The sequence below is a fragment of the Nelumbo nucifera genome, chromosome 1, assembly GCF_055504915.1.
Source record: "Nelumbo nucifera cultivar China Antique chromosome 1, China Antique-T2T, whole genome shotgun sequence".
Classification (NCBI taxonomy): domain Eukaryota; kingdom Viridiplantae; phylum Streptophyta; class Magnoliopsida; order Proteales; family Nelumbonaceae; genus Nelumbo; species Nelumbo nucifera.
Genome location: NC_142649.1, coordinates 6,807,992 through 6,833,814, shown reverse-complemented (window position 1 = coordinate 6,833,814; position 25,823 = coordinate 6,807,992). Strand labels below are relative to the sequence as shown.

The window sequence follows — 25,823 nt, the reverse complement described above, 5'->3', positions numbered from 1 at the left end:
GGAATAAACTCTTGTTTCGGGAAGATGTTTGGGTTGGTGAAAACTCCCTTAGGGATAGATTCCCTTCTGTTTATTCATTGTCTAAAAACAAAAGGAAAGTGATCTCTTCAGTGTTTATTGATAATTCTTGGGATTTGGGCTTGAGAAGATTTTCTAGATCAGTCTAGTGGGGATAGCAGAATTTGGAAACCTTGCCCTTTTGGTTTTTTCAATTGCTCTTCTTTCTATAACAATTTTCTCCAGACTTTTAACCTTGCAGGAAACTTTGCTTCAAAGGAAGTGTGGTGTAGCCATGTACCTCCAAAAATTCAGGCCTTTTGTTGGGAAGTGGTGCTCCAAAAAAATCAATACCTTGGATTTATTGCAGAAAAAGAGGCCTAATATGTGCCTCTCCCCCCATGTTTGTAGTCTCTGCTTGGGTTCTAGTAAGACAATTTCACACTTACTAACCTCATGTCCCTTTGTGTTCTTTATTTGGTCCTAGTTCTCTTCTCTCTTTGGCTGCAGGTGGACTCCCCCTCGAGTGTGGTGAACCTCTTTGGTCCATCTTTCTACTGGCAACCAAAGGTTCGTGGAAGGGTTATGTGAAGAGCCACTAGAGCTGCTGTATTGTGGTCAGTGTGGGAGGAAAGGAACAATAGGATCTTCAAAGATAGTTGTAGATCCAAAGAAGAGGTTGTGGAAGGAATAACCACTAAGGTTATCCATTGGTTGTAATCTTGTGATCTTTTTAAGGATTTCTCAGCTGAAGACATTTATAGAAACTGGAGTACTATGGCAACTACAACTTCTTCCAAAGCTGTGGTACAGGAAGTTTGGTCCCCACCTACACAACAGAGGGTAAAACTGAACTTCGATGGAAGCTCTATGGATAATCTGGGCCCATTTGGTATAGGGGGTGTTTTCAGAGATAATGAAGGTAAGATATTGGCATTATATTCAGGTCCAGTTGGAGTTGGAGATTCCTTAAGAGCGGAAATCTTGGCACTATATCAAGGGGTAAAACTGGTCAAACGATTGGGGCTACAGCAGATTGAGATAGAGGGGGACTCCAAGTTGGTAATTGGGTGGATGCAATCATGAAAGCTGGGAATTTGGCAATATAGACAGCTGATAAGGGAAATACTTAGCATAACAAGGGAGGTGGGTGTTTGTTTCAAGTGGGTAAGGAGGTCAACAAATGGTTTTTCTGATGCTTTAGCTAAATAAGGGACTGTAAGGGAGAGACTTTACTGGGCAGTGCTGTAATGGTTGGTGTTTATTAGATCAACCTCTTCTAATAAGGGTTGACTCCTGTATTTCAGTTTTAATTTTAATTTATCTTTAATGAAAGTTACCATTTCTGATAAAAAAACTGTTGAAGAAGTTCAAGTACTTGACTGGAACTATGCAAATTAAGATCCAGTTGGTTAGTAGGGTGGCAAATGGCATGGCTGATATGTTAGCCAAGCAAGGGGTAAATAGAAATCGGCTTTTCTGGGCTGAATTGTAATTGGGTGGGGTGGTAGTTGATGTTTTTACCTCTTTGGGATTTCTATGTACTGGGGTTTCTTCATAATTATATAGTTTTATAAATTTTAATCAATGAGATGTTTTTGTTACCACTCGAAAAGGAAATCCTATGAATGTTAAGGGAATCTTGAGAAAACTAGAATGGGAAACATTGATGAGGGTGCCAAGAAACAGGAGGGAAACCAGGATAAGACAAGTGAGACCTACCGGGAGGTAGATGAGCTGAATATCATGTTGACCAGCAGGATAGAGGATTCAAAGATCACAATTCTGAGGCCAAAAGGTGATTGGCAGCACAGATGGTCCTCTTGGAAAACAACTGGTAAAAAATTGGAGTGTTGTGGGTGATGAGATTAAGAAACAGATCCAGTTTAATGGTCCAATGGTGATAATACCTTTCAAATGTGATAAGGCTATCCTTGAGCTGGTAGGGTTTGGGGATGAAATCTATGCACTGGTAATGAAAACAGATGAAGGATTAGTGACAGTAGGAAGATGGATTCTGATAAGTAATTCGATCCATGGCCCTATTAACTTGGGACATGATAACTTAAAAACTCATGTGACCTTGGCTGAGTTTTGAAAGCCCTTAGACTAAAATCCAGGTCTATCATCTTCCTCTTTGAGACGAGCGAGATCAACCTACCTTTCAATGGGAGGGCTGGGTCAGGTTTTGGCTCAACTCAGGCCCAACCCTAAGAATTGGGCCTAAAGCCTGAGTTCAAGGTCAAACCCAAGCCCAGTCCACACTAAAATTTGATGTACTCGGGTTGGGCTCAGGCCCATGTGGGGCTCGTGTTGGTCAATTAGCCCACACTAAAAATCGATATACATGTGTGTATATGTATGCATGTATTCATATATGTATAGTTTATTAAAAATATGCACATATAAATGTATTTAATTGGTCTAGGCTTGGGTTGGGATAAGGTTGGGCCGGGTTCAGGCTTCCTAAGGGCTAGGCCCGAGCCCAGCCTGAAAAATTTAAAAGCCTGAACTTTTGGATCCAGGCCCAGCTCATGTAAAGTTGCAGGCTGGGTAGGTTTGGGCTCGGGTTAGTCCCGCCCAAGTTGCACCCTTATTTAGGGGCATTTTAAACCATTACGTTTCCTTTAGGACCTCCCACTCAGCAACCTACATCCTTAAGTGATTTACATCAAAGTTCTGAACGGGGATTGGATGAGTGCATTAACCAAATTGTTCTGTTGTCTGCAAATCTCCAAACCCCTCTATAGTCAGGTACAAATGTGATTTCGGTTTTGGGTACTCAATACTCATTGACTTCTTTCTGCTGTTGCAGAGATGGATCCAGCATCCCAGTCACCTGATGTCACTGTTTATTTAGTAAAGGCTAAATGTGGGAATGGAAGCTGTTGTAGAGAACAGTTGGATCAAAGGAATAACTAGGAAGGGGGAGAGATTGTGGCAGCTAATTATGACTGTTTTTGAAGAACTGAAGGGGAAGGGAGTGGAGGATATGGAGGAATAGAAGAGAGCATTCATATAGTGGAGGATTGGGCTGGTCAGGGTTCTCTCTTAGGTTGGTGAAAAGGGGAAAAATGGGAGTCAAGCACTGCCGGAGTTGGCTGCAAGTACGGGGGTTCAGGTAAGCACACTCAAATAAGCAAAGGTCTATGTAAGGAAAATTGGTGGGGAAGGTAAAAGAAAGATGAAGAAATTGAGTGAGGTGGAGAGGTTGAAGTTTGATGTAAATGGGGACAAGGAATTCAGTTGGAGAGGAGAAAGGCAGAAGGGGAGTAGGGCTTGCCATGAAAGTTTAAAATGAAAATAATAAGCTGAAATGTTAGAGGTCTTGGCAGCGCTAGAAAAGGTGGGACAGACATGAAAATCTTGGTTTTTTCCTTTTTTTTTTCAGAAAAGTAGTAGAAAAATATTATATCTTCATCAATCTTTTGTGGGTCAGAAATCTTCTTAAATTCGTGCTCTACTGAAATCTAGGGTAGTTATCAGATTCACAGAACCTTGCTCTGATGCCAAGTTGTGATATCATCTCAAATGTAAAGGAAAAGCAGAAAATAAGGAGAGGTAGAAGAGACTTGAGTTTGTGAGAATTGGGTCATGAGGTCATCATTCAACCAAGTTGTGTGATATCATCTCAAATCTATAACTGTAGGAATTTCCCGCTTAAAATTTTTTCAGTTTTTGGTTGTGACTTTGTGTTAGTTTCTGATGTCAACACCTGTATCCTGGTTGCATCTTTTTTTTTTTTCACTCTGTAGTTTCTGAGAATATCTATAACCATATGACCTCAAGTAATGGCATTCACTAGAGCAACAAATGGAATAAGATATTACTAAACTATTGTTGTTGAGAGCAAGGTTGGTTCTCCACTATCTACCAAGCACTAGTAGATGTTTAGTGGAGTCTGCACCCCACCTGTGTGACTCAAATGTTAATATAAAACATGTTTTTTTTTCTTCTTCTTTTCTAAAAGGATTTTCTTCTTTTTCTTTTATATCAGGAAAGAAGATTTGCAATTCTGGTGTCATCACTTCTTTCAAGTCAAACCAAGGATGAAGTTACTCATGGCAAGTTCTAATGATTATCTATTTCCTGAGGATTTGCAACTATACGCTAACCTATAGGCCCAGGGAAAAATTTTTCAGTGAGTGCAAACAACCTATGTATGCATTTTCTGTCCATGATTGGATATCAGGACACATGGTGCATTTCTGAGGGGCTAGTTGCAGCATTATGCAGTTTGCTCTGCACAAATTTTACCAGATTATTGCTTTCTAGTAGACACCCAGAGGAACCTGATGGATAAGATACTCCACTGTCTAATCATGTTGAATTTCATCATAGTATTTTTCCTTTTTGGGCTTGATAAACTATAGTCCTAGGTCTTGCATTTGTGATGCTTATATAGTTGGTAACTGCATCTACTATACTCAGGCAATTTATTGACTCCATTCTGTTACTTTCTTCACTTCACTAAATTCTTTTAGAGGTGCAGGAGCAATCCAGCGGCTTCTTCAAAATGGTCTACTTGCTGCTGATTCCATTGATAATGTTGATGAGGCAAAAATTAGGAGTTTGATTTACCCAGTATGTTTCTCTTAGGCCACTCATTTGGGAATCACTAGAAAGTTGCCTAGTTGACTTTACTCAACATAAGCTCTCAAATACAGATTTAAAGGGTGACTCAATCTAATTTGATCTATTTTATTTTGTGTCACTAAGTGGGATTCTGCAATAACTTAATTTAATTAGGTTGGATTCTACTCGAGAAAGGCTTGTAACTTAAAGAAGATTGCAAATATTTGTCTAACAAAGTATGGAGGAGACATCCCTAGTTCACTGGAGGAGTTACTATTACTTCCAGGAATTGGCCCCAAGATGGCTCACTTGGTAGGATCAAATAACTTTACTTTCAGAAGAAACAATTTCATGGATTTATTTATTTATTTATATGTTATGGTGTAGGTTATGAATGTTGGATGGAACAATGTACAAGGCATATGTGTAGACACTCATGTACATCGAATTTGTAATCGACTAGGCTGGGTGTCACGGCCAGGCACCAGGCAGGTATGTTACTGCAATTCTTCTAAGGAGTACCTCTAAGGTGCATAAATGAAAGTCCAACTTAATGTCAACAACTATAGAAATGGATATTTGATGGATCATACTTAAGATGCATGCTCAATATCTGATCCAATCACATAAAGAGCGATTTTCTTCAATTTACCTTTTCTCAGGATTTTTTGCCTTAAGTTATCCAGCTATCTAAGTGGGGTGCTGAAATCAGGTTTTCTTAATTGGATCATATTATAGCAAAGATGGTCTGGTAGGTTCTTTTGTGAATCTCCATTCTCAGCATGTCTGAGGTTGGCAGTACACCTTTTGGGTCAACTAAGGGGCTGTGTGGTAAAAACTGCCACATCAGATTGAGTTTATGGTCAATTTTCTGTTTGGTTGGACCGTTGGAGACATTTTGAGTTAAGACGGTCATAAACCACATGAAAATTTGTGTTAGGTGGTGTTTATAGAAATGTGAATTTGATATTTTTATTTTCTATAGGGAGCAAAGTCTCAACACCTTGACTGATGTGGTGATGACATGGATGAAATTTCTCATTGTTGGTGTTGGTGTGAAAATTTTAAGAAACATGCAAAACATAATTCACTCAATCAAATGTGTTGAGCAAGAGCAAGTGAAGAGAGGAGAGGAGAAGAGAGAAGAGAGATGAGTCGAGTGACTGAAAGCCCTCCAGAACTTAGGGGGCGAAAGAATGATTTTATTATTTATACTAGTACAATCGAACAATATAAACAGAGGAGAAATTACAACAGTACCCTTATGGTACTAAATCTGAATACATAAACAACTGAAAACACTCCCCCTCAAGTTGGAGCATAGATATCAATCATGCCCAACTTGTCACAAAGATCATGATGTCTGGAAAGGTTTAAACCCTTTGTAATGATGTTTGCAAGTTGGTTCTCAGAAGTGACATAGGGGGTACACACTTCGCCTGTGATAACTTTCTCTCTGATAAAATGCTTGTCAACTTCGATGTGCTTTGTTCTATCATGTAACACCGGATTGGCAGCAATGCTTATAGCTGCTTTGTTATCACAAAATAGAGTTATAGGTTTGGTCACTGGGAAACCCAACTCCCCCAACAAATTCTTTATCCACATGCCTTCAGCAACCCCGTGGGCCATAGCACGATATTCAGCTTCAGCACTGGATCTAGCTACCACATTTTGCTTTTTACTCCTCCATGTAACAAGGTTCCCTCCTATAAAGGTGCAGTAGCCACTAGTAGACTTTTTGTCACTTTGGGATTCAGCCCAATCTGCATCTGTATAAACTTCAACTTTCAAATGTCCATGCTTTTGAAACAACAAACCAGTACTCGGATACTTCTTTAGATATCGGAGGATTCTCTCTGCTGCTTCAAGATGAGAAGACCTAGGAGCATGCATGAACTGACTGAGGACACCAACAACATATGCAATGTCTGGGCGAGTCATAGAAAGGTATAACAATCTCCCTACAAGTCTCTGAAACTGTTTCACATCCTTGAGTGATTCACCACAGTTGTCATCTAATTTATGGTTGGGGTCAATGGGAGAGTCAACTGGCTTCACCCCCATCTTTCCAGTGTCTTGAAGTAAATCTAGGACGTATTTCCTTTGAGAAATGAAGATACTCTTCTTTGATCGGGCAACTTCAATTACAAGGAAGTGTCTGGCAGGTCCTAGATCCTTCACTTCAAACTGAGTGGCAAGAAAAAGTTTCAATTTCTGAATTTCATCCTCCCAATCACCAGTAACAATTATGTCATCCACATATACAATTAGAGCAACAATTTTACCTTCTCCTTTTTTCACAAACAGGGTGTGATCTGATTGACATTGCCTATATCCTTTCTGCTGAACTGCCACATGGAATCTGCTGAACCAAGCTCTTGGTGATTGTTTCAGCCCGTATAAGGACTTCTTCAACTTGCACACTTTCTGTTCATTGCCTTGGGCTAGAAAACCAGGAGGTTGAATCATGTACACTTCCTCTTCAAGGTCACCATTCAAGAATGCATTCTTGATGTCCAGCTGGTGTAAAACCCAATCCAGATTAGCCGCAAGAGAGAAAAGGACTCTAATGGAATTCATCTTGGCAACGGGGGCAAAAGTTTCTGCATAATCAACTCCATACACTTGAGTAAATCCCTTTGCCACTAAGCGAGCTTTATACCTTTCCACTGTTCCATCAGCCTTATGCTTGACTGTGAACACCCATTTACATCCAACTGAAACCTTTCCCTTAGGAAGATCAACAAGTTCCCATGTGCCATTTTTGTGAAGGGCATTAATTTATTCCCTCATGGCATTTGTCCATTTAGGAACTGAAAGAGCTTCTACCACATTTTTAGGGATAGGGACACTGTCAATAGAGGTAAGGAAGGCATGGAATGAGGATGAAATGTTCTCATAGGAGACAAAGTTGGAAATGGGATGTTTAGTGGTGCACAATCTAACACCCTTCCTATGAGCAATAGGACGGTCAAGATCATTAGTAGTAGAGGAATCATTTTCAATAGATTCAAGGACATCTTTGGGAGCCAAAATACCTGAGTGAGTATGATCCTCCCCCGAGGAGTCTAGTGGCACTGGAGGTACAACTTCTGGATTCTCTGCAGCTCTTGAATTTGGTTGGCCTTTGCGACGACGAGAAAAAACACGAAAAGGTGGAGGGTTAGGGAGAGAGGGAAGCTGAACTAGTTTCTCCTCATGCCTACACTCCCCTTGAGGAGAAACAGGATAGAAAGGCTCATCTTCAAAGAAAGAAACATCCATGGACACATAGAATTTACGAGAAACAGGATCAAAACAACGGTATCCCTTTTGAGTGAAGGAGTAACCAAGAAATATGCAAGGGATAGCATGAGAATCCAATTTCCCACGGGTGGGAGACAGATTTTGGACAAAACACCGGCAACCAAAGACACGAGGAGGAATAGAAAGAAGGGGAGCCTTAGGAAAGAGAAGTTGATGTGGGGCTTTGTACTCTAACCGACGAGAGGGCATACGGTTTATAAGGTAAGTGGAACAAAGAATAGCTTCAAGCCAAAACCGTTTGGGAACATTCATATGAAGTAGTAAACCTCGAGCCACTTCAAGGAGATGTCGGTTCTTCCGTTCGGCCACACCATTTTGTTGTGGTGTGCGGGCACAAGAGCTACGGTGAAGGGAACCATGCGAAGCAAAAAATTCCGTGAGGTCACTATGAAAAAATTCTTTTGCATTGTTTGATTGGAAAATTTGGATTTCAGTTTGCAATTGAGTGAAGACCATCCGCTGAAAATCTTGAATGATTTTTGGTACTTCTTCTCTGGTTCGCATCGGGTATACCCAAGTATATCTAGAATAATCATCAATGAGGGTAATGAAATACTTGTAGCTACTCTCAGATGGTAAAGTAACAGGGCCCCACACATCAGAATGAACAATGTGAAACGGAGATTCAAATTTACTATTTCTTTGAAGAAAATGAGTTCTACAATGCTTACTCAACTGACACGTTTGACAAGAAAAATCAGAAACAGACATTGACTTAAACAGTTTCGGGAATACAACTTTCAAAGACTCAAAAGACAAATGACCAAGACGACAATGCCATAAATAGACTTTTTTCTTACAGGACTGACTCATAGACTCTGTAACATGAAGACCAGCCTTATTCTCCAGCATGTAAAGTTCATCAGTCATACGACCCCTACCAATCGTCCTCCCCGAGGCCAGATCCTGAATCACACAATGAGAAGGGAAAAAGGTCACTGAGCAATTCAAGGAATTAGTAACACTAATAACAGAGAACAAATTAATGGGAAAATTTGGAACATGAAGAACATCAGAAAGGGTAAGGCCAAGAGGAAGAGAGAGAGTTCCTTGACCAGGTATGGAAGAGTATGATCCATCGGCTAGTCTCACCTTGTCTCTTCCAGAAAGAGGGTGATAGGTTTGAAAGTAAGATGACGTACCAGTCATATGTTTTGATGCTCCAGAATCAATGATCCATGGAGAGTCAGGGGTGTGAGAAGCAACATGGAAAGCAGTGGCAGGGTTACTTGAGGTAGATGCAAATGAGGTTGAGGGAGGAGTATCCATCTGACGAATTGCTCTACTATAGAGCTCTAAATGGTCACGGAAGGAATTCATAATGTCCTCCCTCGGATCAGGTCCAGTGAGATGTGTCTGTGTCACAGTAGAAATGGGGGGCTGATTCTCTCGAGTAGCCATGTTGGTCATGTGATGTTTCTTTGTACTTTGCTGTCTGTACTTCTTATTCACCTCTGAACCTTGCTTCTTAGTCAGATCTTGAGCCCATTTTGGTTTCCCATGAAGATCCCAACAGGTATCTTTGGTGTGTCGGGGTTTCTAGCAATGAGTGCACCACAATTTTTCCTTATCTTCTGTTTTTTTCTGGAGATCTCCTTTCCGAGAAGAAGATCCCACACCAGTAGATACACCTCCTTTTGCAACTAACACAACAACATCCCCACCAGGGTTGTTCATCAAATTTCTCCTGCTTTCTTCAGATTGTACAAGAGCATAGACTTTTTGAATAGAAGGGAGATCCTTAGAGCTGAGAATCTGAACCCTGATAGATTCATACATAGGATTCAGACCATGTAAGAATGCAAACACCCTTTGCTGGGAGACAAGCTGTTTGTACTTCTTAGCATCCTCATCACATTTCCAATCGACACTCTGGTAGTGATCCAACTCCTTCCAAACAGATGTTAAGTCAGAGTAATAGACCGATAAACACCTCTCCCCCTGTCTACAAGTAGAAGATGCTGCCTGCAGTTGATAAATTTTGGCATAGTGTCGCAATTTTGAATATGTAGACTTTGCTTGTTCCCAGATTTCATTCGCTGTTTCAGCCCACATGAAATTCTTCCTGATTTGAGGTTGCATGGACACCAAGAGCCAGGACATAACAATATTGTTCTCTTGATTCCATCTATCATATTCAGCACTCCCGGAGGATGGTTCTTTTATCCTCCCATTAATATAGCCTATCTTCCCCCTTGTAGTGATGTATAATTTGATCCCTCTTGACCACTCCAGGTAATTTAAACCATCAAGAGGGACAACAGCCATGGGAAAGGATAGGTCACCCCCACCCATTCCATTCAGCATTGAGGAAACTCTAGATGTGGCTGATTCTTCACTGCCCATGATATCTGAATAAAAAAGTTGAAACAGCAACCAAAAAAGGCACAGCCGTACAAGACTATTTCAGAGATAGGTCCTTCTGACCACCGGTTTCACTGAGAACAAAAGAAAGAGCACTGCTGTTGCAGTACAAGAACAGGTCCTTCTGACCTACAGCTTCACTGAGAACAAATAACAAACTGAACACTGCTGTTGCAGTACTGAAACAGGTCCTTCTGACCTACGGTTTCACTGAAACAAGTCTGCACACTGCTGTTGCAGTACAAGAACAGGTCTGAATGACCTACTTAGTAGGGCTTAATAAGATTGATGTTGAGCAGACAATTAGTCGGCTAAAACAGACCATCAACAGTCCACAATACCAACAACAAAAAAGTTTGAATACAGTTACTGTGTTAAGGAATACAGTTGCTTAACAGTTCATCAGTTCATCAGTCGAACAGACAACAGTAGGGTAGCCGAATAGTCATCAAACAGTTCAGCAAACAATAGGCATCCGAACAGACAAGGATGATAGTACCTCTTTTAGTTTCAGATGATAGTCTCCCTTATGGTAAACCAGAACTCCTTGACTGTAAACCAGAGCTCCTTCTGCGAATCCTCAAACAATAGGCAGCCGAACAGAAGATGGGGAATTTCTGAAGACAGAACACCCTCTACGAACTGCAAACAATAGTCTCTCTACAGTCGAGCAGACAGAAGGAGCAATTTCTGGGCTGGAAGACAAAAAGACTCTGTAACTTCTGGGTCGAACTGACTTCACCAGATCAGGAGTTCGATTGGAGACAGCACTGGATGCAACAGTAGTTAGCTTGACACCCCCCTTCAGGCCTGGACGACTTGCTCTGATACCATGTTGAGCAAGAGCAAGTGAAGAGAGGAGAGGAGAAGAGAGAAGAGAGATGAGTCGAGTGACTGAAAGCCCTCCAGAACTTAGGGGGCGAAAGAATGATTTTATTATTTATACTAGTACAGTCGAACAATATAAACAGAGGAGAAATTACAACAGTACCCTTATGGTACTAAATCTGAATACATAAACAACTGACAACAGAATGAATTGCATTCCTACCAGCCATCTATTGGTATGAGAACTAGCAACTCAACAAAGCCAAGTTTGTTATGGAGAAGGGAAACAAAGGGTGAAGTGGCGGTCTTTCTGCTGGCCAAGAAGTGGAGAAGAGAGTTGGAGTATGAAGCAAATAAATTTATGTTCAAAGAGTGCAATAGCAATGGACAGGGATCACTGACGATTAGGGAGGAGAAGAAAGTGACAATTTTCCTCCTTGGAGAAGCAGCATTATGGCTGAAAGGATTTATGGATGGAGCAATATACTCGGTGAAACAGAGCAGGTGGAGGAGTCAATTTGGGGTTTTAAGGAAGAACTACACAGAACTAAAATGTATGGGAAAGAGTGGTTTGTGGCAGTCATGGAGGTCTTTGGGGAGGGCAGAAAGCAGACAACCTGCATTCCAGAAGGAAAAGGAAGTGAAGGGTGGAAGAAATTTACAGATGTATTACAAGATTACTTGATTTACAATGAAGAAAACAAAATATTCATTAACAAAAGAAGAAAAATAGAGACAAGACTGGGAGTATATTAACATGAGAAATGAGGAAACTCCAGTTTCAAGTGGTGAAACAGAGAAGGTGCTGGAACTGGTATTTCAAGCACATTGAACTCACACAAAATGGATTTGGAAGCAGAAAAAAGGGGTATGGCAGAAAAGGTATGTACTGACAGTGGGAAGGAAAATTGAAAATTGGAAATCAGTTGTTGATTTGATAGTGGAGAAATTCAGGATCAAATCAACCTTGGTTGTTCCTTTTAGCAAAATGAGCGCCATACTTGATATTGGTGATGAAGCAGTGGAATTCTCTTCCATACAAACTGAAGACGTTACAGTGAGGAGCTTCAACATAAAGCTGGTTGAGCTTCCATTCAATCTCTAGAGAAGGTCAGCACTTATTAGAATCACCAGAGTGATGGGTGGAAGGTTGGAGGGTTGCTGCTTTGATAATTTGCAGGCGGTCAGGGCAAGGATCCAAGAGCTCTAAACCAGAGGAAATACCAAGATCCTTGGCCATCTTCACAGATAATCTGTGGAGGAGGATTTGGTTGTTGACGGAAGTGGAAGCAGATCTGTGGAAAGGGATGTCAGAGGAGGAATACAAAGCTGAGGTGGACTTTGGGGGCTTATGTGGAGAAGGGGGAGTGGTGGGAGGGAGAAGGGGAAAGGTCACAGCATATGGTGGGGAAGTTGAACAGTCGAATAACCAAATGTTCCACTGTTTAGAAAAAGGGTCGCTCTTTTGCTACAATGGTTAAGGCGGGGGTGGTATCTGAACCAGTGTGGGGACCAAATGACTACAATAATTTTTTTTTTTCAGTAATGGGAATAAATGACTAATAAATTGGTTCCTACTAGGTCTGAATCGATGGGGAACTGGGTGGACTGCAGACTGGAGTTGAACCAGAGAGGTGGTAATGCAAAATGATGGACTGGCCCATGTGGCTCGATTAGTAGTCACGTGAGGGACAGAAATGAAGGACCGACTGGGGACAAAGACTTGGTTCTATCATTGTCCCCAAAACAGGATTCTTTGAAAGGAATTCCCATAAGCTAGACCAGAGACAACTTTCAGTGGGTGCCGACGGTAAACTCTGAAGGAAAAGATGTGGAGTTGAAGTTGCTGGATTGTCCAAACCCAAGATACTCCAGGATGCGTTTGGAGGAAAATGAGGTTTAAGATGGGGGGCTGGGTAGATTATGAACAATCAGAGGAAGAGGAAGACGAAGACGATTCAGAATCAGAGATTGGGGATGACAATTTGGAGGAGAACACTAACATGGCAGATAGGGGGAGGAAGTTTACAACACTGATATTCTCTTTGACAAAGAACAAAATAGGGAGACATTTGCGTTTGTTCATTGTCTATCTAATGAGGATAGAAGACTTAACAAGACTGAGTACACTTTGACTACAGGGGAGGAAAGTCTAAGACTAAACAAGGAAAAACCTGACCACTTGAAGAACATTACACAGGGTGTCCGTAAGGAGGTAATGGTTGACAACTAAAAGCTACAAATGAAGTGTGCTAGAAAGGTTCAATAATAGATAGTGTGGTAGAAAGGTTCATATTTTTCTTTCTAGGTCCTGGGCAAAATGTTTCAACTACATCCTAGTGCTATTCTTGTGCCTTCTTCCCATCACATCCTAGGTGTGTGTGAATTCTGTTTTTAGTACTAATCCTTGTTCTATGTCTGTAGTTCGGTCTTCCAGATTACCAGTAGCTGTTAAGCCACAAGCCTAGAAGTCTGGAAGTATAGAAGTGGGTAGGGAGTTGAGAGTAGAGAGTGAAGAGGAAAGGGGAAGAAAAATTTGGGAACTGATAGAAAAATTTTCGGAGGAGTTAAAAAGGAAGGAATTGGAGAAGGAATATTCTAATAACAACAAGAGGGATGGAGATTCAATTGATAGTATGAGGGATGGAGTGGAAGGAGGTATGGAAGGCAGGGTGAGGGAAGAAGATGAGAAGATTAAGGAGAATGAGAAGGGAGATTCTGTGCCTGAGTTTGTAGGAAAGCTGGGGTGTAACCTGAAGAATCCAAATGAATTAAAAGTCTTTCCAAGAAGAAAGGAAGAGGGAAAGGTGGAAAAGGAAGTTAAGTGAGGCCGAAAGATTAAAACTTGATGTGTAAGGGGACAAGGAATTTAGGAAGAGGGCTGGGGAATGTAAGAAAGAGGGCTATAATAAAGGATTCTAAGGAAAGAATATCCAGATGTAGTGATGTTCCAGGAATCTAAATTGGTAGAATTTGATTCAAGGTGGGAATAGTTGGGCAATGTGTTAATCTTGTGGGGCTTTAGGAGGCATAGTGACCTTATGGAAAGAGGAGATGATGGAAGGAGTGTAGGAACTTATTTGAAACTTTATTATTTCCATTAAGTTTAAACAGAGGTTAGATGGATTTGAATGGGTGTTGACAAATATAGATGGCCCAAATGGATATAAAGAAAGACAGGATGCGGGAGTATTGGAAGACATTGGGGACAGGGGACTTTGGGATGGACGATGGTGTATAGGTGGAGACTTCAATGTAATCAGATTTATAAAAGAGACTAACAAGGTGATGGAAAGGGTCAACACAAGCATGAGGAAATTTAATGATTTTATCGACAATTTTGAGTTAAAGGATGTGCCTTTCCTGCATAATAACTATACTTGGTCTAACCTTCAGGCAGCTCCTATTTGTTCTTTACTTGATAGATTTTTTTTCGCTTTAGATTAGGAGGAACATTGGGGAGATGTAGTGCCTAGGGCTTTGCTTGGGTAAAATTTGATCATTGACCTATTATTATTGTTAAAGAAGAGTTGGGTAGTAGAGGCCCAACCCCTTTTAGATTTGAGAACATGTGGATTTGTTGAAAAGGTAAATGAGTGGTGGGATGATGATAGTAATCCAAGGGTAAATTTGGAGGGAATGAAGTTCCATTGGAAATTAAAGGAATTAAAAGAAAAGATAAAAGATTGGAACATCCAAAACTTTGGAAGGATTGAATAGAGGAAGCAAGAGATTTTTAGTTCTTGGCAATAAATCTGATTGAAATATGAGGAAGTAGAGAAGAGAAGGGAAGAAGAGAGAAGAGAAGAAGAAAGAAAGGAAGAAGAAAAGGTTTGAGCAATGGAACAGTACTGGCGGCGCCAACTTCTATTATATTATATAGGGCGGCAGAAATAAGAAGGGAAAGGACTCTTGTGCCCCTGATGTAAGTGAGTACAATAATAGAAATAAAAAAAAAGCTTTAACTAGCCAAACAGGCCCTAACACAAATAACTAAATTATTTCAACACTCCCCCTCAAGTTGGAGCATAGATGTCAATCATGCCCAACTTGTCACACAAATCATTGTGCCGCACATGATGAAGACCTTTGGTGAAGATATCTGCAAGTTGTTCTTCTGAGCTGACATATGGAGTACACACTTCTGCATTTACAAGTTTCTCTCTAATAAAATGCTTGTCCACTTCAATATGTTTAGTCCTATCATGCATGACTGGATTAGCAGCAATATTGATGGCAGCTTTATTGTCACAGTAGAGTGACATAGGGTTGCTCACTGCAAAACCCAGTTCACCTAACAGATTTCTTATCCACATGATTTCAGCAACCCCATGAGACATCGCTCTATATTCTGCTTCAGCACTAGTCTAGCCACCACACTTTGTTTTTTACTTCTCCATGTGATCAGGTTTCCTCCTACAAAGGCACAAAGCCCACTGGTAGACTTTCGGTCATCAACTGCTCCTGCCCAATCAGCATCAGTATATACTTCCACATTTAAGTGCCCATGTTTCTGGAACAACAAACCAGCTCCGGGAAACTTCTTGAGGTATCTAAGGATCCTCTCTACAGCTTCAAAGTGAGTTGTCCTAGGATTATGCATGAACTGACTAAGGACACCCACTGCATAAGCAATATCAGGCTTGGTCATAGACAAATACAAGAGTCTCCCTACGAGTCTCTGGAACTTCTTCACATCTTTCAAAAACTCTCCCTAACTGTCTCCCTGCTGATGATTAGATTCAATTGGTGAGTCAATTGGTTTTACCCCCAACTTGCTTGTATCTTCTAGTAGATCTAGTACATATTTCGTTGGGAAATAAAGATGCCCTTGTGAGAGCGGGCAACTTCAATTCCAAGGAAATAACGTAAGGGGCCTAGATCTTTCACCTCAAATTGAGTGGCTAAGAATTTTTTTAGTCTCTGTATTTCAGCCTCCCAATCTCTTGTGATCACTATGTCATCCACATACACAATTAGAGCTGCAATTTTCCCTTCACCTTTTTTCACAAATAGAGTGTGATCTGATTGGCATTGTTTGAACCCCATCTGTTGAACTGCTAAGTGGAACTTACTAAACCAAGACCGAGGTGATTGTTTCAACACATATAAAGATTTTTTTAACCTGCACACTTTTTGTTCACTGCCTTTGGCACAAAGACCTGGAGGTTGGGTCATGTACACTTCCTCTTCCAAGCCACCATTCAAGGTGAAATGTGATCACAGGACACAAAATTAGAGATAGGATGATTAGTGGTACAAGATCTAACACCCTTTCTCTTAGCAATAGGAACATCAAGATCATTGATGATAGGGGAATCAACATTGAGAGGAATAGGCATATCAATAGGAGCAAGTGTACCTGTCTGATAAGAAGGATCTGCCTCTTGCGAATCCAATGATGTTGGTTGCATAGTGTCAGGTTCCATGGCTCTTGAACTCTGCTGGCTTTTATGGTGACGATGAAAGACATGGAATGGAGGAGGATCGGGTAAAGGAGGTAGTTGAGTTTGAGCCGCCTATTTCTCCTCAACCCTACTCTCCTCCTGAGGAGAAACCGAGAAGAATTGTTGATTCTCAAAGAAGGATACATCAATGGAGACATAGTACTTGCGAGAGGTAGGATCATAGCAACGATATCCCTTTTGAGATAAAGGGTAACGAAGGAAAACACAAGGAATAGCCCGAGGATCAAGCTTACCTCGAGTAGGGGACAAGTTATGGACAAAGCAACGACACCCAAAAACACGCATCGGAATGGTGGACAACGGAGCTGTAGGAAACAGAAGCTGATGTGGGACCTTATACTCTAGTAACCGAGATGGCATACGGTTGATGATGTATGTAGCACACAAAACTGCGTCCATCCAAAAACGTTTTGGCACATTCATATGAATTAATAAGCCACGAGCTACTTCGAGAAGGTGACGGTTCTTTCATTCAGAAATACCATTTTGTTGGGGTGTCCTAGCACAAGAGCTTCGTTGAAGTGATCCACTCGAAGCAAAAAACTTTGTGTGATCACTATGGAGGTATTCCTTCGCATTGTCCGACTGGAAGATATGGATTTCAGTTTGGAACTGAGTGAACACCATGTGTTGAAAGTCTTTCACAATTTTTGGCACTTCATCTCTAGATTGCATAGGGTAAACCCAAGTGTATCTAGAGTAATCATCAATCAAGGTAATGAAGTTCTTATATCCAGCCTCAGTAGGTAGAGTAACAGGTTCCCAAACATCAGAATAAACAATATGAAATGGAAATTCAGATCTTTTATTTCTCAAAGGAAAAGAACTACAATGTTTACTCAATTGACATGTTTGACACTGTAACTGACTCACTGACAAGGACTCAAACAACTTTGGGAACATAACTTTTAATGACTCGAAAGAAAGATGACCAAGACGACTGTGCCATAAATAGGCTTGACTCTCACTTGACAAACTCATGGACTCTGTAGCCACAAGACTAGCTTTATTCTCCAACACGTAGAGACCACCCACAATGCTTCCTCTACCAATCGTCTTCCCCGAGGCCAAATCCTGAAACACTCATGAAGACAGAAAGAAAGTGACTGAACAGTTCAAGGAGTGAGTTATACTACTAATGGACAACAAATTTATAGGTAATTTCAGAACATGCAGTACATTAGAAAGGGTAAGGCCGAGCGGGAGAGGTATGGTACCTTGGCCAGCTATGGTAGAGAAAGAACCCTCAGCTAGTCTCACCTTATCTTTTTCCAGAGAGAAGGTTATATGTCTGAAATAAATTTGACTTACCGGTCATGTGGTTTGAGGCTCCGGAGTCAATAACCCATGGAGAATCAGTGATATGAGATGACACATGGAAGGTAGTGGCAGTGTTACCTGATGTAGACGCGAAAGAGGTAGAGGGAGTAGGACCAGAATCCATTTGGCGGAGAGTCCTATCATACAATTCCAAATGGTCACGAAAGGAGTTCATAATTTCTTCCTTAGGGTCAGAACTAGGATGCCTCTCCTGAGTTACCAATGGACTAGACTCTGGAGATGCCATATTAGCTGAGTTATACTTTTTCTGATTCTGCTGACTTGGTTTCTTGCTCTGATCAGGTGTTGACTTCTTACCCAAATCCTGTGCCCATTTAGGTTTTCCATGGAGATCCCAACATGTATCTCTGGTGTGTCTTGTCTTCTAGCAGTGAGTGCACCAAAGTTTACTCTTATCATCTGTTCTCTTCTAAGAGTCACCTTTCTTAAAAGCACCTCCGACATTTGTATCTGAATTTCCCCGGACAGCTAGGGCAAGTGACTCCCCCTCTATACAATTCATCACACTTCTTCTACTCTCTTCTGACTGTACTAAGGCATACACCTCCTGAACTGATGGCAAGTCTTTATTACCCAAGATTTGCACCCTGATGGACTCATATGAAGGGTTCAGCCCTAGGAGGAAGGCAAAGACCCGTTGCTGAGATACAAGTGACTTCTACGCCTTTGCATCTTCATCACACTTCCAATTCACATTCTGGTAGTGATCAAGTTCTTTCCATATCGATGTCAAATCAGAATAGTACATCGAGAGACTCCTCTCCCCCTGCTTGCAAGTAGAGGATTCAGCTTGTAGTTGGTATATCTTGGCATAGTGTCTTTGCTCTGAATAGGTGGACTTTGCTTGTTCCCATATCTCACAAGTAGTTTCAGCCCACATAAAAGTCTTCCTTACCTGTGGCAGCATGGAAATCAAGAGCCATGACATCACCATACTATTATCTTGATTCCACCTATCATATTCAACACTCCGTTCTTCGGTTCCTTCACTCTCCCATTGATGTATCCTATTTTCCCCCTAGCAGGGATGTAGAGTTTTATTCCCCTAGACCACTCAAGGTAGTTCATACCATCAAAAGGAATAACAGCCATGGGGAAATTCATATCCATTCCCCCACTCACTCCATTGTGGCTCCCTAAAATCTCTGAAGTAGTAGAATTCTCAGACGACATAGTAAACACAAAGTTTTTTTTTTTTTTATCTAAACTCTCAACTTAGGATCCCTCCTTATATCGACAAAAGCTCCACACACAACAATTCAGTTCTGGACTTAATCTGAGCACAAAAAACAGCACCAATTTCCAAAGTACTATGACGAGACTGATTTTCGGATCTGCATGAAGAACAGTCCCAACCTACTGGTTTTCCAGTAAGTTCCACCACAGCATTAATCAATAAGAGAGATCCTAGCACACATGAAATCAGACTAACGAGCAGAGAAGACAGGTCATCTGTGACCTACAGTCACCTTTTCACAGGTACAAGATCACACGATCCAACAAATAAAAGAGGTATAACCCTCACAAAAGTCTACCGACATTTAGTGGTTTGGATTCATTTGTTCTCCACTTGGTACACGACCAAGGAAAGAAATAAAAGAAGAAAGAAAACTTTAGGGTTGTACCAGTTGCAGATCTGATTTGATCAGCCCAGATTCAATCCTCTGTTCCGCTCAGATTCAGCAACTTGAAGAGAAAACTTGGTCGCCCAGATTCAACAGCCTTGCTCTGATACCATCTTGGCAATAAATCCGATTGAAATATGAGGAAGTAGAGAAGAGAAGGGAAGAAGAGAGAAGAGAAGAAGAAAAGGTTTGGAGCAATGGAATAGTACTGGCGGCGCTAGCTTCTATTATATTATATAGGGCGGCAGAAATAAGAAGGGAAAAGACTCTTGTGCCCCTGCTGTAAGTGAGTACAATAACAGACAAAAAAGGCTTTAACTAGCCAAATAGACCCTAACACAAATAACTAAATTATTTCAACATTAGTCAAATTAGGGATTTGGATGCCAAGGAAAAGGAAGAGGATAAGGAGATTAGATGGGCTTTAGGAAGCAATTGGTGGATCTCTTATTTAAAGAAGAAATTAACTGGAGGCAAAAGTCAAGGCATAAGTGGGTGAGAGAGGGGGGTAGAAATACAAAATGTTTTCATGCTTTAGCCAATGGAATAAGAAGGAAAATTTTAATTCATGAATTAGAGATTGGAGTGACTCTCACACAATATTTGGAGATTGTAGGGGCATTTATGAAACATTTTAAATCCATATACATGAGACCCTTAGAGAATATATTGTGGTTAGAGAGACTAGATTTGCCCAAATTAATTGAGGAATTGAAGATATGGATTGAAAAGTTTTTTGATCTAGAGGAAATAAAGGAAACGATCTTCTCTATGGATAGATCTAATGCATTGAGTCCAAATGGGTTTACAATGATTTTCAATTAGGATAGGGAACTACCCTGGGAGAGATGGAGAAGAATGAAGGATTCACAATGACTGGAAAATGGAGAAAAGTGATTACAGCTGAGAGAAAAGGATTCTTGATGGAAGAAATTATATACCAAAAGAATCTTACGATAAAGATAAGGGAAGGAAGAAGAGGAACGATACTGTTGGTGGGTGAAGCTGTATCATGGTTCTAGAGCTTCTTGGACGGAGCAGTACATGTAAGTTGGGGTAGGCCATGGAAGAGTTCCCTTAGACAGTTAAGGAGGGAGTATTTTGCTGAGAGAAAGAGAAACTCCAATGGTTGGTTCGTTGTTTTGGAGGAAAGTTTCGAGTGGAGAAAAAAGCAGAGGATCATCATACCAGTAGGCAACAGTCTGCAAGGCTGGAGTGCGATAGCAAACGAACTTCACCGGAGAATGGCTATGAGAAAGAAGGAAGAGATAAAGGAACCAGAAAAGATGACAGCAATACTGGGAAAGGAAGAAATGAGAAAGAGAAGGAAGAAATTAGAGAGGTTGGGGTTGGAAGAAAATAAAGAAAATACTGATTCAGTGGCGGTGTCTCTAACAATACCGGAACCAAAGATCTTGTTGGAGGGGGAGAAAGGAAGTTGGGAGCGAAGACTAATCTTGTTGGCAAAGAAGGAAGTAAATGACTGGAAAGACTTACTCGAGGAGGTGACTTCCAAGCTTGGTACTCGTCTTACTGTGATACTAATCCCCTTCAATGACAGAAAAGCTGTAATGGATGTGGAGGGGGAGGGAGATAATGGACTTCAAAACTGTAGAAACAAGTGAGGGTCCTGTAACAATAGAAAACTGGTGCCCATCTGCTAATGCAGTAACAATGGGCGACGGGAGTTTCAAGTTGAAGCTTCTAGGTTTGCCTTTTCATCTATGGCAAAAAACCACTCTCCAAAAAATCGCGACAGCCTTGGGTGGTGCTCTCCTATCCTTCAAGACGGTTGACTTGAGAGCAGTGAACTTGAAGGTCGCCGGTGTGAAACTTGAGAATGTTCCAAGATCCATCAACCTGTATGCGGATGGCTACTGGTACAAAATTTGGGTAGCATCGGAAGTCGAAGCGTCGCTCTTGTATGGAAGGTCGAAGCTTGAAGACGACAGTGACGTGGCAAAGTGGGTTACACTTGGCGATGAATAGGGAAATAAAGTTGGACACGTGTGCGGACTTGGGAAGGAAAACTTTACTGGGAATGAAGACATTCCCACTTTGGAAGCTGAACGGCCAGAACCAAATATTCGGCCATTTAAAGAAAAGTTTTCAAATTTTTTTGAATCCAAAAAAATCTGAGGGCCTTTCTTTCGCAGAGGTAGTCAAAGGGACGATCTGGTCGGACCAAGGGCTGGGTCCACCCAGAGGAGAAAAACTTGTTTTTAGGTCCCGGTCTGACCCAACTGGCGTCCTAGTGGGTCAAACAAGGTCCAATCGGGAGAGTGGTCCATATGTGTTACTCGACTCAGGTGACACATTTAAAGGTCACGTGAGTCGGGGTCCACCTGGGTGCGACTGGAGACTGTATGGAAGATCTATCATCGTCTTCACAGAAAAAACAAAAGAAGGAATTTTGTTTCAGCCTAAGAAACTGTGCTGACGAGAAGAGAAAATTACAGTGGATCCCAATATCCAAATCTGATGTAGCAAATCAAGGAAAGTTGGGAGAACGGCCAAACCCGAGGTATTTCAGAGGCGGAAGAGAGGAGTATGAAGGGGAGGACCCTGGCTGGGTTTACTGCGAATCCTCAGACGATGAATACGAACCAGACTCAGAGATAGAGAGTGACAGCTTTGGGGAAGATACGATGGAGAAAGAAGATGTGGAGGACATGCTTAGTGCAGCTGCTGAATTGTTCGTTGGAGAACATAAGGATTTAACCTCTAATAAAAAATATCCTAATAATGGTGGAATGCTGAAAGATGCAGAGTACAATTTGGTGGATAAAAGGGAAAACTGTATCAGAAAAAGGAAATCCAAATCAAAGAATGAACAATGAGCAAGGAATGGGTAAGATAATATCAATCAATATCCAAACTTCGAACAAAGGCGTAACAGAGGGGGATAAACGATAGAGCGATGGAAGTAGTTGTGAGTCTGAATCAGGTTCAGGAAATGCCTCGCAAAATTCTATTGTGGGAGTGAATTGTGAAGTCCAGACCAGTGTTGAATCTACTTCAAACTCAGTTCCAGGTATGTCTGTGCCTTTGGGTTTTGATACTAACTCTAGCTCTGGTCTTGCTGCTTGTACTCCAGGTTCCGGAGCTGCTTCTTTACTGTTTGCTCATGATGAAATTGAGACACAAGAGAAAGAGCAGAGAGGGGAGAAAAAGAAGGAAAGTGAAAGTGCGGACAGAGGGTATAAAGATACTAGAGAAGAGATGGAATACAGAAAGAGTGAAGGGACAGAAGAGAAGGAATCAGAGGAGTCTGAATTGGAAGAAGCAGAAGAAGAGTCATTGGCTGAATTTGTGGGAAAATTGGGATGTAAAATAAAAAATCTGAATGAGTTGAAAATGTACCTGAAGAATAGAAAAGAAGAAGGGAAGGTGAGAAAAAGAAAGATGAGTGAAGTTGAAAGGCTGAAGCAAGAAGTGGAAGGGGTAAGAAAATCAGGGAGAGAAAGGGCAGCGGTAGGAAAGGAGAAAAATAGGAAGAAAGGAGGTTAGGGACAGAATAAGAAGGCAAGATGAAGATCATGAGTTGGAATGTGAGAGGATTGGGGAATGCAAGAAAGAGGGTGTTAATAAAGGAGCTACTAAGAAAAGAAAATCCAGATATATTCCTAATTCAGGAATCTAAACTCATGACATTTAATAGTAGGTGGACCAGAAGTGTATGGAGAGCAAATGGCATCAGTTGGGCAATGAGTCCCTCATGGGGAACTTCTGGGGGAATAGTTACTTTGTGGAAAAATGAAGTTGTTGAAGGAGTTGAAGAATTGATTGGAAAATTCTCAATTTCTGTTAAATTCAAACAAGTGGGCGATGGTTTTGAATGGGTATTAACTAATGTATATGGCCCCAATGGATACAGGCAGAGGAGTGAGTTATGGGATGAGCTAGGAGACATAAGAGGATTATGGGAAGGTCCTTGGTGCTTAGGAGGGTATTTTAATGTAATTAGATTCACTGAGGAGTGCAACAAGATGTGGCAAAGAAACACTACAAGTATGAGGAAATTCAACGATTTTATCAATGTGTTTGAGCTCAAAGAACTGAATCTGTCGCATAGTTGGTTTATTTGGTCAAATCTCCAAGCTGATCCAATTTGTTCAAAATTAGACAGATTTTTGTTTACTGCTGATTGGGAAGAATATTGGGGAGATTTGATGTCAAGGACACTGCCTAGAGTCACCTTTGATCATTGGCCAATTTTGATTAATAAGGTGGAACCTAGTAATAGAGGACCTATCCCATTCAAATTCGAGAACATGTGGTTATCCCATCCAGGTTTTAAGGTGAAAGTGAAAGAATGGTGGGTAGCAAGTGATCCAAGGGCTAATTGGGAGGGTATGAAATTTTAGTGGAAGCTGAAGGAAATGAAAATGAAAATCAAAGAATGGAATATTCTTCAATTTGGGATGCTTGAGGAAAGAGAACAACAGTTGATGAATTAGATTGAGGAGCTAGGTGCAAAAGAAGAACAAGGTGAGTTTGGGGAAAGGGACAAGGAGCTTAGGTGGGAGTTGAGGAAAAACCTGGAGGATGTTCTCTTCAAAGAAGAAATTAGGTAGAGACAGAAGTCCAGACATAAGTGGGTAAAGGAGGGAGATAGAAACACAAAATTTTTTTCATGCTATAGCTAATGGCAGGAGGAAGAAGAACTTGATCTCCAAGCTAGTGATGAATGATGCAATATTGACTCAGTAGGAAGAGATTGAAGGGGCCTTTGTGGACCATTTTAAATCAATCTTTAGAAGGCCTATGTCTAGCAAATTATAGATTGAGGGTTTGGAGTGGACAAGACTACTGGAAGAGTCAAGGGTGTGGTTAGAGAGAAGCTTTGAATTGGAAGATGAGGGTAGCCATTTTTTCAATGAATAGATCTGAAGCACCTGGTCCTGACGGTTTTACGATGGCTTTCTATCAAGACTGTTGGGAGATTCTGAAGGTTGACATCCAAAAAGTGTTTTCTGAATTCTTTGAAAGGGCGGTGATTAATCCAGGCCTCAATTCCACATTCCTGGCTCTGATCCCCAAAAAGGGAGATGCCTGCCACCCCAAAGAGTTCAAACCCATTAGTTTGGTACACAACCTTTATAAAATCATTGCTAAGGTGCTTTTTCGGAGGTTTAGAGAGGTGCTACCCTTAATAATTTCCCCAAATCAGGGTGCCTTTGTGAAGAGTAGACAAATTGTGGGTCAAATCCTATTTGCAAACGAAAGTGTGGAAGACTTCAAAAGAAGTGGGAAGAAGGGGTTAGTGTGCAAATTGGATCTTGAAAAGGCATATGATATGGTGGATTGGTCACTTCTACTGGAAGTCTTTGAGTCTTTTGGATTTGGGTAGAAATGGTGCAAGTGGGTGAAATGATGTATTAGGACTTGCCACTATTCCATCTTAGTGAATGGGAGGGTGGTAGATCATTTCCAGGCTACCAGTGGACTAAGAGGTGTGCCAATTCCTTGGCAGATTCATTGGCTAACCAAGGGGTGGGAAGAGATAATTTGTTCTGGGCACATTGTAATCTGAAATGTTCTCTTGGGAGGGTTAAGAGTTTTTACCCCTCCCTTTGTATTTTTCTATATTAATATCTCTTAATAAAAGTATTTGTTATTTATAAAAAAAAAATGATTTTCAATAAGGATTGTTGGGACATTCTTAGGTAGAACATTCAAAAGGTTTATAATGAGTTTTTGAGAGAGGGTGATCAATTCGAGGTTGAATTCTACTATTTTTTGCATTGATCCCAAAGAAATGTGGTGCTAGTCATCCAGGGGAGTTTAGACCTATTAGCTTGGTGAATAGTGTGTATAAAATCATTGCCAAGGTGCTCTCCCGGAGAATTTGAGTTGTTTTTCCACACTTAGTGTCTCATAATAAAGGTGCCTCTATGATGAATTGACAAATATTTGATCAGATCCTGATTGCAAATGAGAGTGTTGAGGATTTGAAAAGAACTAGTAAAAAGGAACTAGTGTGTAAACTTGATTTGGAGAAGGCATATGATATTGGTGGACTGGTCTTTCTTGATACAGGTGATGGAGACTTTCAGTTTTGGGGAGGGATGGTGTAAATAAATATAGGGGTGTACGAAACTTGGCATTAATCAATTCTAGTGAATTGAATAGTGGTAAACCACTTTCTGGCAGTTAAAGGCAAGGGGACCCCCTCTCCCCTTTCCTCTTCACTCCAATGAAGGTGTTCACGCCCAAGGAAAGATCCAAAGACTGCTTCCACCGAAGATGACACGGTGCAGGATGAAGCAGAATCAACAGGATGGTTCTTCAGCAAGAACCAAATTCTTCAGCA

General features: G+C 41.0%; 1 protein-coding gene across 3 annotated transcripts in view; it reads left to right on the top strand.

The window, feature by feature from the left end:
* Positions 1 to 25,823, top strand: part of ATNTH1 (DNA glycosylase superfamily protein) — an 82,237-nt gene that overhangs the window by 24,779 nt on the left and 31,635 nt on the right. For all 3 annotated transcript variants that reach the window (XM_088896327.1, XM_010244444.2, XM_088896326.1), the window contains 4 exons: positions 3,995 to 4,061; positions 4,490 to 4,581; positions 4,747 to 4,884; positions 4,960 to 5,064. In XM_088896327.1, coding sequence (XP_088752453.1) covers positions 3,995 to 4,061; positions 4,490 to 4,581; positions 4,747 to 4,884; positions 4,960 to 5,064 — 402 coding nt within the window. The remainder of the gene's footprint in view (positions 1 to 3,994; positions 4,062 to 4,489; positions 4,582 to 4,746; positions 4,885 to 4,959; positions 5,065 to 25,823) is intronic.